General features: G+C 38.1%; 1 protein-coding gene across 4 annotated transcripts in view; it reads right to left on the bottom strand.

Moving 5' to 3' along the window:
- ADAMTSL1 (ADAMTS like 1) overlaps positions 1 to 20556 on the bottom strand; it is a 198116-nt gene that overhangs the window by 111694 nt on the left and 65866 nt on the right. For all 4 annotated transcript variants that reach the window (XM_009677004.2, XM_009677001.2, XM_009677003.2 and 1 more), the window contains exons 7-9: positions 19071 to 19228; positions 6790 to 6901; positions 4944 to 5082 (exon numbers count right to left, since the gene is read on the bottom strand). In XM_009677004.2, the coding sequence (XP_009675299.1) occupies positions 4944 to 5082; positions 6790 to 6901; positions 19071 to 19228 (409 nt within the window). The remainder of the gene's footprint in view (positions 1 to 4943; positions 5083 to 6789; positions 6902 to 19070; positions 19229 to 20556) is intronic.

Raw genomic sequence — 20556 nt, 5'->3', positions numbered from 1 at the left:
TGATACAACAACCAGAATGTCATTGCTATCAGCTCCGTCTCTGTCTACTTTTCCAGTATTTCCAGATATATGTACTGCCATTTCTATGCAAATATATGACTATTTCTGAGTCATCCTTCTTGAAAAATTCCCTGATGATTCCTTTCCTGCTGCTCTGGATTCTTTTTGACCTTTCAAATTTCTTCCCCCTTTCTCATGCACAATGCATTGTTTTAGCTCATTCTTCCAACAGCCTTAGTAGCTCCTCCGTCACATCTGAACTGTAGAAAAATTACCCTCCACCAATTTACAGCTGGAACAACTGATGTGACTTGACTGAGTTTTTTTAGCTGCAGGCAGTATACTTTTCACTTATATCAGTCTCACTTTTCTAGCACACACAGCTTCAGCCACGCTGGTGCAAAAGCCTTTCCTTCACTTGGGTTTTGATGACTAAAGAAGTCCACTGTTTCATCTCCCCATGGAATTGCTAACTCTTGCTTATGATCCTTCCTGCTTTTAGGATCATTCCTATGGATGGAATTGGCTGTGGAAACTGAGATCAGATCCTGGCTATCAGAGGAAACCAAGGTTCAGAGAATGCCACAAGGCAGAAAACCTTTCTTAATACCCTGTAACAAATTAAGAATTTAAGTAAAATACGACCAAAGCCACAAAAATGACCATTTGCCTGAGGCAGAGATGAGGAAAGGCTGGTAGAATGACCAGTGCCCTACATCCATTCAAAAAGCTGCGCAGTTGTAAAAAAAGCTGAGCATCTGCAGTAACTATGGGATATTTTACAGGAAAGAGTATTCAAAACAAAGTTTAAATCTATCATATGTCCCACTGGAGGGCAATAACAATAAAAGAGCCGTTGTGTCCCAAGACCCTCTCGTCACTGCAGATTTATGGCTGCTACTGCGTGAATAAGACCATCTTTCAGAAACTTACCAGCACTCTTACCACCACTCTAATTCTATTCATCTTTCAAGAAAGCATGTAGTGAAAATAGAAACAGAGCTCTACTGTGATACTTGTCTGATAATTTCTATCAACTTTAATACCTTTAAAGAAGTTGATAACAAGCTAAAAAGTATGCATTGGGCAATTTCCCAGGTCAGCTGAAATGAAGTGAGGAGACTTCTGTTACTAATTAAGATTTTCTAGGTTGTCATTTTAATTATACAGATTTACTAACTACTTTCTCTTGAATGAAACGTACACAAGTTCATCATGCACATATCTTGCACTGTGGCCCAGAAAATGGTATTGACTTTCATATCACTAAGTGTATTGAACTTTAAAATCACTTAAAACTCCTGCTGTGAAGCGAGTTCTCAGTCCTCAGGATTACTCTGAATAGCCATGCCATCCTACCAGTCTTTCGTGCATTTTGACCTGAACTGCATCGCTGATGTTAGATTAGCTAAAAATTAACAACAAAAAAGGGACAATTTCATCTGATGTTAAATTTTGTTTTGCTCATGTTTCCCTCCACCATTACCCAGAACGGATAGTATACCAGAACGCCAAAGGAAAATTTTTGATGGGGAGGAAGAAGGGATTGCAATTTTCCTGGAGGACTCAATAAACCATGCATGTCTGCAAATTCTTTCAGGTATCTGGGTGTTGAAAGCCTTGCTTGAACTAGGGAATTTTTCTGAAAACTTTCCATAGGAACCAACATCATTTCTGGTGGCAGGCATGCACATAAAGCTTTAGGCAAATTCCAGGATTTTTGCCAGTGTAGATTGAACTGGCATTATTGGCAAAGTGATAAAAAGAACCCACATGTTAGAAGCTTGCTAGTTTTCGAGACAGTTTAAACAAGGTTGCTGGGTGAAGTTAAAACTTTTGCTGAAGATACACTTAGAAGTCTTTACATAGCACTGAAATCTGGTAAAAGCATCACTAGAGCTTTTGTGACTCAGAGAACCCCACAGTAATATACTACAGAGAAAGGTATTGCATAAAAAATAGATGAGATTCATAGAGGACACAGAACAGTGCAGCTGGGAATGAAGAACTCCAAACGAAATCTAGATGCAATGATGGGTGGAGAAAAAGCTTTCAATATGTTTGTAAAAATTGTTTTTAGAGGAATGCCTTTGAATTATGAAAGTATGAAAGCATGAATAGTATGTTCAGTTTGTATTGCCTCACAGATGTCCTATGTAAGTGCTTAGCACATCCAGTTAAGTCAAGTCTAAGCAGACTTCTTTTCTCAAAGCAGAAAAAAATGCTATTCACCTTTCATTAGAAGGTATTAGGCAGGGGGGTACTGATGACAGCTAAAATCCTCCCGCTAAACCCCTACCCTGTGAAGTTTTGGATAGTTCAAAGATTTGTAATTAATTTAATACTTCAAATCTGAATGTTAGATTTTGCCAGCTAGAAGATTTGGACCAGACACTCAGCATGCAACCTTCCACACACTGCTTCTCCTGCGAATGTGTGAGAAACTGCATTTGCAAAAAGTTGATTCATTTTCCACATTCATTCAGTCCAAACAGTCCTTCTGCTACTCAAAATGCCAACAATACTGCTAACTATTGCCAGAACGAGGGAAATAAATAGATAAAAAGTTTCCATGCGCTAAGCCTAAAGAGGCAACTAATTGCAGGCCCTCATTATACTTCTGGTATTCATTTTATCTTTTCTTTCAGGCTGATATTTGCCCTTTGCCAAAAATTTTGATGTAAATACTCCTGGAGTAATTCCTCTTGGTGTGCTCTTGTACAATTATTTCTAGTGGCATTCACTGTCATATAGTAAGGACAGTCATCAACCATTAATCAGCTATGCTTCACTGAAAGCGGTTTTGTCAGGAAAAAATTATAATCTTCATTTTATACTGGAGAAGCAGAGCAGCTCACACACAGCACACACACTGCACAGCTGAGACGACATCCTCACGCTCCTAACCACTATTGTTCTGTTTCACCTACCCTTTTCCTGACCAAAAGAAAATATAAAGATTCCAGAAGTTACCACAGATTTCCTTTGGTTTTGTGTCTGGGTTGTTGATTTTTGTATTCTTTAACAAAGACACTTTTGAAAGTAATCATTTGTTATTTGGCTTTCTGTGAAGATACTTCCAAAAAGCCAATCCCTTTCTGTTACTGCCTGTACCCTGGGACAGCATAGCTGTACTTTTAAATGACTCTCCCTCCCCTCAAGGTCTTTATATCAACAACTTTGCCTTGTTATGTCTTATATAAAACAGAAATTACTTCCTGACATCTGTCCAGCAGTTATTTTTTTCTCTCTTCCCTCCCATGTGCCATGGAGCCATCTGTCTTAACATTTATGCATATGCCATTTAAAATCATTGGGGAAAATATGGAAAATATACATAGTATAAATTCCAGAGACAAATTACATATTTGACCCAGAACTGTATTAAAAAAAGAAAACAGCTTAGGCTAAAAAAAAAGCAGCTACATAGAGCTTCTTTCTCATCGGTAACATGAGAGATGAAACTAAAAGACAGGATCCATTGCATCTTGCATTTTTCAGTGATCTGTGGCTCCGAGACATTAATATTTATGTCTCTTGTTTGATCGCCTAGCCCCTGCTTCACTGACTTTTGTTTTGAAATATGCAAACAAAAATTCAAAGAAACAGATTTTGTGATTTGAGCAAATCACTGAGGAAAAAATGCAAGATTTTTATTATAGTAAAGTTTCTAACCCAATTGTTAATACATTTAAGTAACCAAAGCAATTAAACATGTTCTGTTTATTGTATTTACTGGATGCATTTAGTGGAGCAAAGCAAAATATAAACTGCCATACACTTCTACATTCTAGAAATTTGAGTGTTAGCTGCAGGTACAAATAGTCAAAGAACAATTATGAGAACTTTTCAGAAGCTAAAGAGGTGAAAACCATCTCGAACATGGACTGTTTTGTTCTGCTCTGATAATGCTTACCTAGCCTAAAGCCAGTACTCCTGGTTTGTAAAGTGATTACCCTTGGCAAGAGATACATAGTCCCATAGCTCCTTAAACCATCCTTTTTCTCTTGGCTAGGACAACTTTTTCTCTGGTGCTCTCGAGCAATCTGAAAGCCTACAATAATTTTTAGGTGACACTTACTTGAACTTGCTTGATCAAATTTGGCACAAGACCACTCCAGAGGCAAAGGAACAAGTAAATAAATTGGCTTTAGGGCACCTTTCTATGCATGCTTGCTGGGCTGCCCTCAAAAGCTTTTTTTTTTGGCAAGGCCACATAAGAGGCTCAAGAGGTTCAGAATACTCAAATAAATGTTTCTCATTTATGAGCGGCTATGGCCTGATTTCTGCTGCTGTGCAGGGGAATCAGTGAAACACAGGACTGGTCCTTTCTGTGGTTATATTTGCTCCTTCTCTGATATGCTGGAGATCTAGCTCTGTGATCTTGCTGTTTTTATCCTTAATCTTCTGAGGAAGAACGTTTGGCAGGGCAGTAGAGAGGGATCTTCTATGCAAAGTCAAAGGCTATTGACAATTAGAACAAACTCCTGTGTCATATCTTTATAATGTGCCATGATTGCAAGTAAGCTTTTTATCAAGGGAAAAACATAAAAATCATAAAAATAAGGCCTCTAGTTGGGATGACAACCAATTTTTCCAGCAACATTTTTCCCCCCAGGAAAATTTTTCCCATCTCACTAACACTTAAGAGACATGTGTTGATCACGGGATGTTATCAAGGGCAACTTGTTTTCTCAACTTTATAATGCTTAATGAGGCAAAATGCAATCTGGAGGGAAGAAACAACCATTTCAAATCCAGTTATTTGCAATATGCAGGGGCTAAGCATAAACTCTTTTCCACACCGTACATCCTCATTATGAGAAAAAGTCTAAATTACACTATAAGCTGAATTACAGAATAAGAAATAGTGCGAGGAATATTTACCCACTCTATTTTACTCATTTAGAGCCTGGTCTCTTTTAAAGTTAGAACTGACTGACCTTGCAGGACAAGGATCCAGATTACACTCCTGAAGTTTTGGCTTTGGCTTGATATTTTCAGGATAATAGTGACAGTATTGATCAGCTACTACCCGGTTGCTTCTCAGATCAAAACATTCAGCAGATGTCAGTTGATAACCTGCAATAGCCAATGGGAGAAAAAATATGGGATTTGTTGTTCTTCCTCTCTCTCTTTGGAATACATTTAAGTCCTGGTTTTATAGAAAGCTTACTGAAAACATCAGTACCTTTGGACATAACAGCATTGTTTTATAGCCCAGGTTAAAACAGTAATTTACAAAAGAACTGGATGCCCTATAAATCTTCAGAACTGACTCACCACCAGCTCTACAAAATATGTCTAAATGTGATCAGCAGGCTTGAAGAGTCTGCATATATACTGGTAACCAACAAAAGTATCTATGCAGCAGAAATTTTTGAACATTGCAGTGACACAGGAGCATATAATTCAGAATTCACATAGCTGTTGCTAGTACTTAACATACTTAACAGCATCATAATAGATGCTGCATATTAACACAGTAAAAGGGAGTCCCGACCTGATAGGATTACAATTGAATCACATGACTCAGGAAAAAAATGATTACATGTTAGGACTAATCTTCTAAGGCCACGTTCACAAAAAAACGTGTCCAGAGAATTCACAGATCCACGCAGGACACATCATTAGATATCAGAAGCCCTGCCTCTGTGTGTGTGGTGGAGAATGAAATCTCTCACACTTCAAGCTTCTAACATGTAAATGTTTATCCTGCCTTTCGGCTAGAAAGAATCTTTCTTTATCTACCTCTCCTACCACGGTCCATCACAAGAGCAATGCCTGTGCCCACACCCTCTCTTTCATAAAAGAAAGGCTTCTCCAAAAGGGTCTGTCACACTTTTTTTCACAGCTTTACCAGCACAGATTTATTCCCTCTTGTATCGCATTAAATTACCATTGCCCAGATGAGAGGTAGGAAAAAATAAGTAGAAAGTCAAAGTAGTAAATTTGCTTGATTTCCCAGGAAAAATCATCACACACAAAACTAAGTCACAGTAACATCGTTATGTACTATTACCTTTTGCTGGCAAAAGCAGCTTTTCTTTCCCCTTTTTATACACGTTCTTGCCATTAATGGAACTTAAATTGGTAATACTGAAGAAAAAGATGAGCAGTCACTGATTTTTATGACTTCTGCATTTCATGAGCGTCAGTAAAACAATATCTGCCCTGACCCAGCCTGTCAGAAGTGGGCTAAAATTTAATGCAAAATCTTGCATGTATCCTAGTAAGTGGTATCTTCTTCAGACACCCTCAAAATGCTAAACAGGAACTAGCAGACATTTAAGAAACATGACTTTTCCTGTCTTAAATCAGATGTAGTAAGAAACAAAAGATAATCAATATGGTCAAACACAAACTTAGGCGCCTAAAGGAGAAAAAGAAACCAAAGGCCAGGATTTATTAGATAGCGAGACTCTCACACAGCTTCATTTCCGAAGAGTAAAATTACTGATTGGGAGCATGGTGGAACGGAGAAGGGAGACATTTTGTGATGCCAAAACAGGCCCAAATCCCATCACGCCCAGGGCTGAAAGTCCTTGTGTTTACTAGCTATAGCATTAAATGCAGCCATGCATATTTCAGACACTAAGTACAAAATTTGCTAGGCTGTTAAAAAAACCACAGGCAACACCACTGTTACTACATCCCTCCTCTCATTTAGATGTAGCTATGCTCATGTTCAAATTTTGCCCATATTAAAGGCCCAAATCCCAACTCTAGGAGTTGAGACAGATCCTTTATGCAGATGACTGCTTATGGAATACAGTGGTAATTCATTACCTCCTCCACAGGATGCTGAACAAGGAAAAAAATCAGTTTCCCTCCATCGGTGAATGATTGGCTGATAGAAGATAAACTGAACTGAACTGTCGGCAGCACCAGCGTAACGAATCTGAAAAAGATGTAATGCCAAAGGATGAACCTGACATAAATACCAGGTAGAAACATTCTGCCATAAGCATCCTGCAGATACCAGACACTACATGAAATTCCAGAGGTAGACTGTAACAGGAAAATGAGACGCACATAACACAGCATAGGCTGGTGGCAGTAATACCAAAACCCTCACTAGAAATCACAGTGCAATAAATTGCTGGGGGCATGGTCACTGGTGTTTTACAGATGGTGTTCTGAAACAATGATGAGATGAATACTGAATAATTTTATGGAGACCAAGGATATGGGCTAGTTTTTGTTCCATCAGAAGACCACCTACCTACTGTCTCTCCCTGCTGCATTCAAATGGATGTTAGATCCTTAACATTCCCCAAGCACCATGTATACTATTAGACAGGCAAGGATAAAAAATAGGAGGCTGTGCTGTAAGAAATATAAAGTACAAAAGTTCTAATTCAAGATTTTCTTATTTCTGAGGTGAGGTCTCTCCCTCATTCTTCTCTGTGGTACCCAGAGCCTTTGTTCACTTCGTTTTGGCTCCAAAACACCTTTCTTTCAGAGGCCTGGACTCTTCTTGGCTGCAGTTAAGGGAATGTACAGAAAGTGCCCTTGAGAGTGAGTAAATGCCAGTCATTTTTAAGCCATTTGAGCTTCACTACACTTTGGGTACTCTGCACGCTGAATGGATTTCCTAGTCTAAGTTAGACTTTGTAGTGCAAGCAGCGCTATATGGAGAGACCTTTGCTCTTCTAAAGTAGGTCCATTTACACCTGGCCCAAGAAGAAAAGCCCTCCTGTTTGTACCTGGCCCCGGAAAAAAGCTCTACCGTTTAATATAGTTATGGAGACTTCAAAATCTCCATGAGGGGGGAGTCCTTGTTCTTACTCCAACCCCTTCCACGAGCACCTGCCAAGGGAAGATCAAGAATGCTGCTATAAGCCTCTCCTTGTTGATTGTTCTTCCTAGGGCATGACGCATTGGTGTTGCCTCGGCATCTCTGCATCGGTGCCATGATGCACATGACAGAATGGAAAATTGAAAAGTCACAACCAGGAAAGATGCACCCTTCTCCAAGTCCTACTCCAAGTACTACTACCATGAAACCAAGTACTCCTGCTGTGAAAAGTGATTGTCCCTGCCCTTTTTTCAGACCAGCTTAAAGTGTTTCAATACTGCCTTCTTCTTCCCTTCCCACATTTTCAAAAAGATGCCCCTGTTTTAGAAATACCATTTTTCAACCTGTCCTTCCTTTTCTCTTTCTCAACACTGGGAGACACCATCAAAGAGGAAATCCTAGACCAAAAAACAGAAACAAAAATAAGACAAATTGAGTTGAACAGAGCAATCTGATTGTTTGTTGTGTTTTCCCCAGTATATAGACAAGAAACATGATTACAAATCATAGAAAATCTTGAAGAGGAGGAGGAAGGCAAAGATGTCAGCGGATATGTTCAAGTCTGTAAGAGATCTGGCCCTCCGAGACTAAGGCTGCCTTTCTCTAATTAGAGTAAGCAGTGATGTAAATTCCCAAAAGGAAAAAAAGTACAGCTGTAGAAATACAGCTTCTTCAGCAAATGGGAGGCCTCTTGCACGGATTAGTATCATTTGGGTCTATGTGTCAGAAACAGGATATCTAATTCCTCATGCAGGGATGGTGCATTAATCATACATTTCAGAAAGATCTTTCTTAGCTCATGAAAGCCTCACACACTCCTGGGAAAATGTTCTATTGTGCTGGAAGCCATTCAGGGAGTTGTCCGATTGGAACGTGCAGAAAAAGAATTCACTCGGGAGAAATCTGCTTTTCCTCTTTAGTTTTAAAAGGACTATTAGTGATTCTGAAAACCAAAAGATCTACTCAGCACTGTAGTCTTTGGTGAATCATGATGAACACATCAAGAGCTCACACAGAGCCTACTATAAAAGGAAGGAGAGGAAAAAGAATTCACATTAAAAATCAGGAAGACACAAGAACTCCTCTCCCTACAGACAATTCCTGTGTGTCTGCAGAATTATCTGTCTGTTTCGACAGAGAGAAAAGACAGATGCAGATCTTCTCCAGCCTAAAGCGGAAGTAACTCATATAGCCATGAAAACATCATAGGTGCAGAAGAATAACAAGGAGCCACCGCCATGAGCTAATATGATACAAAACAAGTAGAGCGAAATAAGCAGGCACAGTACTGTTTATTTTTTTAAGGACTACTCTAAGCACAGGAAGAACCAATACACGGTGATTCCATCCAGCAAAAATGTTTTTCTGATTTTGTTTGACAGTTTGTTAAAGCTAAGATCTTGATCCAGGAGATCATCAGCAGCTGCTTGAGCCTTGCAAGATTCAGAAAGGGAGGCATGATACCTAAATACTTAAAGAAATATACTAGTTTTGCTGCATAGGGCCAACTTACACCTACAGAAATATTCACATCTGCAGTGTGGTGAAATTTCTGACCCTTGCAGCGCTTGGCAATCTCCTCTCCAACATTCTGCTAGCTATGAGAAATGCCAGCGCTTCAAAGACATAGTCAATACTTGACAGTCTTTCACAATAGTCCCTAGAAGAGGTCCTCTAACTAATATTGAGTTTTGCATCCTTAGGTCACCAAAATGGAGAAAATAGCAATTGTTCACTTTCCTCGTAGGTAAAATCCTATCTATGTATGTGTAACAAGAGATGGCAATGACAGTTCAGCCCTGCTCTGCGCAACCCCCCAGGGAGCATCCCTGAGTTCCTCTAGGTCTCTGTGGAGTTTGGAGCATTCAGAACAGCAGAGCAGTACTCCCCATTTTGTAGCTAAAAAAAGGCCCAAAAGGAGATCTACAGGCTCACAAAGAGTTGTTTAAAATCAGAGTCCTCAGACTATCCACCAAAGATTAACTGTCCTGTCAAAAGTGACCGCTGCCTGGAGATTTCTTTCTTTATTGTTTTTTTTTTTTTGGTTAGAAAGACAAAATTGACAAATTGTATCTTACAGACTGCTTTTTTAAAGGTGCTTTTACAAATGGCTGTCTAGAATGGTGCAGATGTGATGAAGGCACAGGTTGGTGTTCAGCTGCGGTTTGGTATTGGGTAAAATACAATGCTGATGCTGGGAATATCCACAGACAGTTGAATGAAAACAACAAACCTGATAACTGGAATATAAAAGCAGCATATTGTTTTTGAATGATCTGATCTGTTCTGGGGCCATTAGATTGCAACATCCAATTTCCCCTTAGCACTGTACTAAGCTTTTCCTATGGCCCTTAGATTGAATATGTTCACATTAGAAAAAACAACAAAAAACAAAAAAACAACTCTGCTTGATTTTGGCAGCATGTGCTTGAACCTTTTGTGACTGCTAAAGAGCACAATAGCCTAGCCTACCAAACTGCACTAAGTTTACTTTGACAGTTGTAGAAGTTAAGCACCAGTCTGTATTCATCCATTTTTTTCCTGTACACCAAGGAGTTATCAATGTTAATCATAGGGTTAAATTACAATAGGCGTACGAAATAAAATGTTCTTATTTTATGAAACTACCTTGGGTTGGAAGAGGAGGACAGAACTCATTTCTTTTGCATGTGTGTGTTTATAATACCAACTAGGGGAGAGGGAAAGAGAATCTTTACTGCATGCTATCATTTGTCTTACGAAGTTTTGCTGGTATGTTATGATCTAACGCAGTCACTACTATGCCTATTAAAAAAGTTCTAACAGTTTTTCTACATCATTTTTATAGATGCTTTCGACAAGTGCTAAATTTTGAATCATCAGGTTTGATTTATTAATGCTAAGTTCAATGTTAAAGCCTTATACTAAGTAATACAAAAAGAAATTGGGGATGACACTGTAGGCAACTATCCTCATGTGGCATATGTAATTTTGTGCTTTCCATTTCATGTCAGTAAAAACAAAGTTTTTGTAAAATGTTTTTCTTCCTCTACTTAGAGTGTTTTACTATCCCTATTTGTATGTAGTGATGCCTTACATTGAAAGAGAACAAGGATGTGCAAGAAGTTTGCTGCTGTTTGTAATTTGTTCATGAAGCAGAAGTAGGAGGAAGATATGTTGTGCAAAATTAATTTTACAGGTTTGTTTCAACGAACAAAGAAATATAAGAAATTGTAAACCACTAGAGAGGCTGACGGCTTCCAAGTGTACTGTCTAAACCAGAACCATGCTATGATTCCTTTGAATTTGCCTTTTAATTCCCTTGCAGCTCTGGGGGGAGCTTTGCCTTTGAGCTCGAGGCAACATGTCTACTGTTCGCTGTTGGATTCATATCTCTTGAACGTTACAGTCCTATGTTGGGTCAGCAGGCTTCTAGGATTATTTTTAAATGAAAGACAGAGGCACGTCCTCCATCCAACCTCTAAATCAGCCAGAGAAATCATGAGGAAATTACACTGTATATCACCAGTTTACCAGGGACTATGCAAAACGTCCCTGAATTAAACCTGCTCACCAACAAACAAGACCAAATTTTGATAGAGCTGTGTTCCTTTAGATCACCAGAATGACTACCAAAGTAATTAGACTAAATTTCTCACAAGGTCAAAACAGAAAGCTAGAAGGTTCCAATCTTTTCTTAAGTCCCATTACTCTCCCCAAAGGAAGAACCGTACTGAAAATCAGTGCAATGAATTGGCTGGGACAGCTGGCAGCAGAGAAACCCGTTATATCAACTACAAGAGGTATTATAAACTGCACAAAGCCAACTATTAAAGGCAACAGAAGCAGAAGCTTCTGAAACCAGGAGGATAGCCACAGAACCAAACGCAATCCCAAATACAACAATGAACAGTGAACAACAGTGAAACGCCACGCTGCATCTGTTCTACAGACACCACCCATTAATACCCTCCTCATCTACAGAGAGACAATTTCACCATCAGTGACGTGCTTCCAAAATAAGAGAATGTACCTCTGAGCAAGCTGCGCTAGTCCTTTGTACAGACTTACTACCACACAAAAAGCAATAGCCCTGACTGTGCATCTCTGGTATCAGACACCTTTCCCTACTTGAATCTATACAAATATATGTACAAAATCTTTGAACCATTGCCATCTATACAGAATATTATACCCTGAAAGAATTTTCCTAGAATCTTCTGTCCTAGTCTTCAAACGATTCCTTACCCTTACAAACTCAGATACCAACTTACTATGACCCACTAAATGGTAAAAATGTGAAACTCATCAATACATTTTCACAGTCATCATGAACAATACCTCTCCCTTCCACCTGAGGGAACAATCATCATGCTTGTCCCAGGTGGTAATGCCCTCATCCTATGCCCTAAATGCATTCCTGAAAGTGATGCAACTGAAACAACACAACCCCAGAAGTACTCAGTTACTGCAGAAGAATATTTGTCACAAAACACGAACACTGTACTTCCGATCTCTCATCCTGATCTTCAGAGGATGCCTTCAGAAGATGAATAAATACTCTGAACGCAAAGCAATAGCAAACTCAATAGACTTTTATTTCATGGATTATTAAGCCTTCCTTTTGCCCCATTTTCTTCTACAGTTATTACCTTCCAAATGCTCTGCATTCCACAGAGGGCAATGGCCTGTCATCTCTCAGTTGATAATTTCATTTTGCGTTTTTCTTGGAGTTTATTGCTTCTATTTCAGACATCAGTAAGGTACTACATCTTTTTACAACTGTATCCAGTGATCGCACAATTATTGAAATACAATTTAAACATGGAAAAATGGCATTCTGCATTTATATCATAGAAACAAGATTTCTGCTGTTTTTCACTCACAAACAATTTAATGAATAAAAAGGAAAATGTCTGAGAATTTTTAACAAATTCCTTGCTGCTGTACATTAATACTGTTGCTTTTTCCACATCTCAGTTATCTATATTTAATTAAAGCAGTTAAAAATTATTAGAAGTGAAATTCAGTCCTCTTCAAATGCCTTGAGATTCACTTTGCTAAAGGCTTAAATTCTTTATCAGACTGTAAAATGTAAACTCAGCCAAGTTACTTGCTGAGTTTCAACATGCTGAACATTATAAAATTGTAAATATAAACAGAATACCATGACTAAATTTACTTCTTTTCCTTTTCAAAAATAAGCATTATTTAACTGTAATTTAACTGTAAAGTGATAAAATACTATTAAATGTAGGCAAATATTTACTATCATTTGAATTATGGCAATACCTAAGAAAGTCATTAAACAAGTCAGGATCCTATTGTGATAGATGTTGTATAAGAATAAATGGACAAAATTAAAGGGCAACATTTGCCACAAAAACGTTGTGGATAATGAAGCAAACCGAACAAAGCTGGCACTAAAGCACTAAAGCACTAAAGCAGTATACTGACTGAAGCTGATTTTTGAAGCAGATGATAAATTTTGGAAACTTACATATATTAACAGAATAAAGTTAGAGAAAAGGAAAAGTAACAACTGCAAGAGACAAATTGTTAAAGAAATAGAAACTAACCTGTCTAAGAAAGTGTTGTAGTTGTCTCAAATTAAAAACTCACAGTAAAAGTGATTTTAGAGAAGCAGTACTTTAAACAAATATATAAGATTATGGGAGCAAATCTCCAGATCCAAAGAGTATGCACCTAACCGCTTCCAATCATGTACTATTTGAAGAATTCAAGAATATGAGTCATGTGATACCATTTAACTTGCTGTCAAGGAACAGCTAGTATTTAAACCACAGGAAAAAAAGAGTAACATGTTATAACAGCAACTTTCAGAAGGGATTTCATGAGCAATCTATGAAATTACAAATAAGCTCGACCTCTGTACAGGGTCAATAGGTAGAATGAAAATAAAGAATGGAACGCAGGGATGCCCCCATGAGAAGGGTGTTGCCCTCCAAGCTTAGTGGTTTCCCTTGTCAAAGAATCATGATGGGCGCTAATAAAGGTGGCTTAGGCGTCTCTGTTCTCAGAAAAGTTTTTTGTAGGTTCCTCACCAAAGATCCTAAAGGAATTTAGTTTAAGAGGATTCTCTCATGGAGTAATGACTGGTTAAAAGATAAAGGTCCTATAAATAGCTTTCCCAGTAAATGATGATCACTTGTGGAACCCTGTAGGGATTCTAGGACATATGTCATCAGCCAGATCAGGAGAACTAGCCAACAGTGAGCTGACCAAGTTTGCTTATGAAAAAATTACGGACGGTAGCCAAAAAGTGAAATAGGCTATGAAAATTCCCCAAAGATTTTGCAGACTAAATTCAAATTCAATAAAAAAGAAATAATGCCTATGGGAAAAAACAACCCGAATTATACATGGTAATTATATACGAAATGGCCTCTATATTAGCTATTACTATTCAGGAATAAAAATGAAGAATTGCTGCAGGCATTCCTCTGAAAATGTCAGCTCAGCGTGCAGCAGCAATGAAATAGATTAATAGAACATTATGAATTCACAGAGAAGGAAGAAAGAACAGGCCATGATACCACCAAGTAGAATACACTTGTTTCCTGAACACCATGTGTAGTTCTAGTCACTTATTCTCAAAAATATAGATTGTGTTCATATTAAATAAATTTTAAACTACTTTTTATTAAGTCATATATTTATTTAATGTAAATATACTTACATAAAATTGATATACTAACATAATAGTTATATATTATGTATTTAGTTATATTATAAGATATTATCTTTATAGAAATGTACAGCGGAACTAGAAAAGGTACAGAGAAGGGAAATAAGGATACCCCTTGTATGGACATACTTTGACGAAAGGAGAGATTAAATGCAATAGGACTCTTCAGATTAGGAAAGTGGCAACAGATGGTATGATAGAGGTCTCTAAAATTATAAACTTCATGGAGAAAGGGGATGAGCAGTGATCATTTACCATTTCTCATAGTGGAAGAACCAGAAGGAATCTGTGGAATTACTACACTGAAGGCTAAAAAATGAGTACTCCTTTTTTTATGGAATGCACAATTCTCTGTGGAACTTGTCCCACAACGTAAGTGTAGTCAAAGAGCAAACACAGTACAAATATGCGTACATTTGAAATAAAAATAGTCAGTTTGGAACAGAAACTTGGGTGAAGCACACTATTTGTTTGACCTAGTACAGCAATGTAGCTACAGATGGAATACACAATATTCAAATAATTTATGTTAAATAGAAAAAAAAGGTGGATATGAAATAGAATTTGTATAGCATTTTCAAAAGAATACCACATGCCTTCTACTGTTTATGCTAATTTTTGCCAAATTTGCCATAATAGTAGGAGAAGGACTTTTTTCTTCAGAAAATAATTTTTCTGAACTTGCTGCAGAGATCTGGTGAAGCTAAATAAAGATTAGGCCTCTTTTCAGAATGGCCTTTAATTGTGGGTTTGATGTAGAAAATATTGCAGAAGTGTATCCTTTTGTTATTTTAATGGCTATTACTGCAAAAAAAAGTATTAAATGCAAATGTAGGTTGATGCTACAACCACCAAACATTGGTGAAGACCACTTCATAGACGTGCTCCTGGCTGGATCCAGGCTTCACTCTATAGAAGTGACCTTAGCAAGTCACGTGACTCAAGAGGTAATAGTTTTATGGCCAAGGGACGATATTTGACTGGTCTCCTCTAGATTCAGCAAAATGCTTAGGTCATTGTGTTGAGTGCCACCAATTTGACATAATCGCAATTAAACTTCAAGTCTTACTAATTACTTTTGCCAGCCCAGCCCTAATTCTAGCTCATCTACTCCTAAGAGCACCATCCTAGCCCTGGCCTACCAGGACTTGCAGGATTAGACCCTTTGCCACTTCCCATCTGACCGGTAACCATCTCCCAAATCTCAGGCATAGCCACTTCTGAAAAACTTTGCCGGCATCAGAACTAACCTACACAGAAGTCCCTTACTGCCATGACCCCTTGCTCTCACACAGAAACAGCTTTAAAATCCAGTAATAAGCCAGCCATAAGCAGTAAGTCCTTGCTGCTAGAGCAAATACGCACCTCTTGGCCTCTACTCTAAAGCAAGCATAGAAGCCATTTCTTACTGTGATACAGGAGGTAAATCACTGTGTGCTCCTGCTTCAGAATTGATTATTTAACCTCAGAATTTTAGTAGTAAGATTCCAATGGAATTTAAGCATTGCTGGGTCTTTTTCTGCCCTTCTGCACTAAGGACATTAATAATTTATACAGGAGATTTCTAGCTCTCAAATTATGAATATAAAAAATAGAACATGGAAAAATCCGGTTTTTCTCCTATTCTGTGCCAAGACCTTGATTTTTCAAAAACAGTGCCTGTACTTTACTGAATTGTTTTTACCATTTATATGCCTTGTGAAAAGATTGCCAAATGTATTGCTAAATAAAATAGGCATGCACACTGTGAACCTACCACTCACTGGTATGAAGTAAAAGAAACATTAACAATTATACAATTCAGCTCTTGCAGAAACAGCATGAAGTTGCTTCTTGCAATTTAAAGCATTCCATATCACCAATAAATAAACTCAAACATCAACTCCCCATTGACTTTTTACTTCTGATCAGTAACTTTTCAGCCAGTGATTCTATCAAGTCATTTAACTTGACTTTACTGAATGAAACCATTCACAGTCAACTGAAAAGGACTCTAGCAGCAATTCCGGAGACAATCATCCAGTAACTGGAATTACGTTATATTTACAAATTCATTCAGATGAGTTTGCTTTAGATTTGCTTTTTTTCCAGGAAGGCAAATCTGGACACCCAAAAGAGACCCCGCTTTCTAAGGAAATCTTGCTACCACCACAGCAAAGCCTTTCATCTGCTTTTCAGAAAAGTGTATTAACTTCATAAACTGAAGGTAAAATAGTCATGGCTGTAGTAAGTAAGAAAAGCAGTTGTCAGGTCTGACATGCCTGAGAAGTAAGCCTGCATTTGGGTACTCCTGTCATAGCTCTCCTCGTGTGTACACTCCTGTATCTAACAAAGTATAACAAATGAAAAATCCAGATACTAAAAAAGTTTGTTAAATGAGTAATTACATAGTCTGGAAGAATGTCATTGCTATACCAAGCAACAGCTAAAGTATCTTCTATTTTTGCTATCAAAAAAAAAATGATTCAAATAAAAGGAATTTTTAGGGCCTGATACAAGGCAAATCCTAAGGATATCCTTAGAAAAGACCCTATAAATTTCAATGGGGGTGAGGGATTGTCTGTGCATTTTTCGTATTTTAGCTTAGATCATGGATATGTGGATAAATTAACACCTATTGAGTCATGCTGTCCTGACTTTCCAAAGGTGCAAACACATGGCAGAACTATTGGAATAGTTCAATCTCTACTAGAAAGCAGCAATTTTATTCCTAGGTGAACTTGGATGGAATTTTTCATAGATTTAAAACTTGTCTTTCAGTGAGTAACCTGCTCATTTGTACCTAGCTAGCATGTAATTTATGCTTCAAACTTTGTCTCCCTTCAGGAGTGTGTGGCCTAAACAGGAATATATTAAAGCTCATCATAAATTTTTCTGTACGAGACAAGGGAATTTTCTGCTTTTTTAGCCCGGTTTCCTACGGAAACAAGAGGTATGAAACCAGCCAGTCTGCTAACTCACCCTAATTACTTTCAAGCATTGTTTTATTCCAACCATGTTTGACTGAGGGGTAGACTTCTCAATGACATCATGTTCTCCCAACTACATCTGTGTACCAGCAGTCACGACTGATGGAAAGGCAGTGCTGATTCTGCCTCCAGCTTGTGCACTCATACTGTCCATATAGCATACAAGTACAGTACTGTAGTTTAACCAGAACATCTCACCTGCTTTGACACAGAGGGAAATGCAAGCACAAAGAGGTAAAGGTGTTTTTTCCATCATAGCAAAACCAGGAACACATTCAGCCCTCCCGATATCCACTTCAGAGCTTATCCATTGGTCTACTTGACTATCTGCCCCTAGCTGGTATGTCTGAATTAACCAAGCTGACTTAAATCCATAACCAGCATTAAAAATGCAAAGTGAGCCATAATATTTAAGTCATTCTGATTTTCATTAACTGGATGTCATCTGTAATACAAACAAAGATTTTACAGAGTGTTCCAGTCATTTTGAACTGACCAGCATGTATCTTTTTTGGGATATAGTCATTCTGACCTGCAAAGAGAAAAGAACTTGTTCAGGTCAAACTTCAGGTCAAACTTCTCTTTCTGAACCAGCCCTGATAATTTAATCTCCCTTCCTGTGGCTCTGTTCCCCAGGCACTTTTGCTGATATGCCTGGTTTGGATTAGAAGTTGCTAACATACTGCTAGGGCAGCGGAGAGTCTACAGGGCACTGCTCCAAATCCATCTCACCTAGTCCAACCCAACTCAATCCAATCACCAACTGTGTTTTCCAGTTTACCATTCAAACTTCTAGCTGCCATTAGCTCTAGGTTAAATTAAATGTACTCTGTCTCTAGGGCCTCTGTCTTTATGGTGAAAAACTTATGTAGCCCTGGACATGATATAGGTTTTACAATTTCACAACTGAAATCTTTCGAGTTCCTTGACCCTACTGAAAAAGGATTTATTTTACTGTAATTCCCAAACGTTCATTTTTGTATGTGTGTTTTCCTATAGAATGTGTGTATTGCTTCCAGCAATGTGTTTTATATTACCTGGAAGAATAGAAATACTCTAACGGGAGGAAACAATTTGATACTTGTTGCCAGTGCAACACAAAGCAGAACTTCAAAATGATACCACGATTTCTCAAGCAAAGCCATCCCACTTATTTTGAAGCTTGGGGACCTCACTCTCCACTCCATTTCAGTCTTTTGTGCAGTTACACTAGTAAAAATCCCACAAATTACAGAGTGAAAGGACAGACTCTTTCTTTTTGCTTGTCACAAACTAAACAAACTGCATGGCCTTTGATTTATACCTACTTCAGACAGCATCTACAGAAAGTAACCTGCCTTTTCTTGTAATGAGTTCATCTTTTCTCTTTAGGGCCCACATTGGATATTCCTTCCCTGACATAAACTCAGTCTCTTTTCCAAGGAGTGTCCAATGAAGATACTTGTTTATGAAGAATTTCATGCGGAGTTCAAGTACTAGCCTGGACAAGGCTCTGTGGTAACTGTCTAATGGGGAATTAAACTCTTAAAAAATGTGTCTCTCATTTCTAATGCATTGACCTTGTCTCCTTTTTTATTTTGCTACAAGAAGTGTACTTGATCAATGCCCTCACCTTGACAGTGAAGTCCGCAGTGAGAGGCCCAGATATTCTCAGTATCTCCTTGTCAGGAAACTTCTGGAAGTCAATGCTAGAATTGTCCATGAGGAAGGAGCCTGTGGAGCTCAGGCTGTTTTCACTCTTCACACCTTGCAGAGTCTTGGTTTCCAAATCTGACAAATACAAATAAATTAACAGGGAAGTAAAGCATTACAATTTGAAATAACAGTAAGTGAGAGTGGAAAAACAATGGTGGAGATGCAGATTTGCCTCTCAAATTAGAAATAATGAAACCCTTCTGTTCTTTTCCACAGTTTATTCACATTCCCATACATTCCTTCTCTTCCTTCTCTTCCCTCCCCCTTTTGGACTTGTTCAACCCTCAGATTTCTAGGTCTGTGTTCACTTCCTCACCCATGGGACATGCTTTTATTCTCTCCCAGACACATTAATCCATTCTAAGTTGGGTATATTTACTTTCATTTAACTCACTCTCAGTAAGTCACGCTCCTATGCGGAGCATGACTTAGACCTTCCCCCAAGAGTTAGTTAGCTTTGTTAGTTCCTGTTCCCATTCTTAGTTCAAAGGTGGGTCACTAAGCACATGCTGCAATGACAGGTAATTAACTGAAAGCAGGATGTCCAGGAAAGGAATATCAGTATGATAGCAATCTTGCCTTCTCTCCACAAGTAGTCTGATTCATTTCAACTAAGTAAGAAATGAAGGGGGAGTGTCAAACTCTCCTGAGCTCGCTCTTCGGTTCTCAGTATGTTCACAGCTCCAAAGTGGGCAATAATTCAGGTACAGTTTTGTAGTGACACAATCTTTACTGCTGATTATTAAAGCATATTAATCATATTGAGTCACGGATTGAATGGAAATCAAAAATCAAAAAGCAGACTCACTACATCATCCAGCTAGTATCCCTGCCAGATCTAGACTATGCCTTACAATACGTTTACCAGTAAGCTGTTTCATGTAGTTATTTCAAAGTAACAAATGCAAAGTAACAATGCATTTCATCATAAAGGACTACAAAGCTGTTCACAAATGTATTTGTGAGATTATACAGAATTTCTTCTCTCACATAGAAAGGTAACTAAGAGAAATCTGAACGAGGATGGGGACATACTATTATTCTGTGACGGTAATATATTTTCAAGAGGGTAAATGGGAGAAATGGTTTTATTAGCATGTATTAAGTTTTTAATTAGGAAAAGAGAGATAATTATAGCAATTAGAATGTTTTCCAGGAGGGGTCATGGGAATTAATTCAAGAAGGAAGGTGCCGAAGCCGTACATGGAGACTTTGCTCTGCATTAATGAATTGCTTGGTTTTCAGTAAGACTACCTCCTCCTTTGTGATGTATAAGGCCATACATTTATTTCTGAATGGGACTGCATACAGCAAAGATAAATATGTTTTAAGACCTCTGTTTAAGACTATCGTCAGCCTCCTGTTGACTTCTACCACAATCAAAGTTCACATGGCAAAATACT

This window comes from Struthio camelus, chromosome Z, assembly GCF_040807025.1.
Source record: "Struthio camelus isolate bStrCam1 chromosome Z, bStrCam1.hap1, whole genome shotgun sequence".
NCBI lineage: Eukaryota > Metazoa > Chordata > Aves > Struthioniformes > Struthionidae > Struthio > Struthio camelus.
Note: the sequence above shows the minus strand (reverse complement) of the source record. Positions and strands in the feature narration are given on the sequence as shown.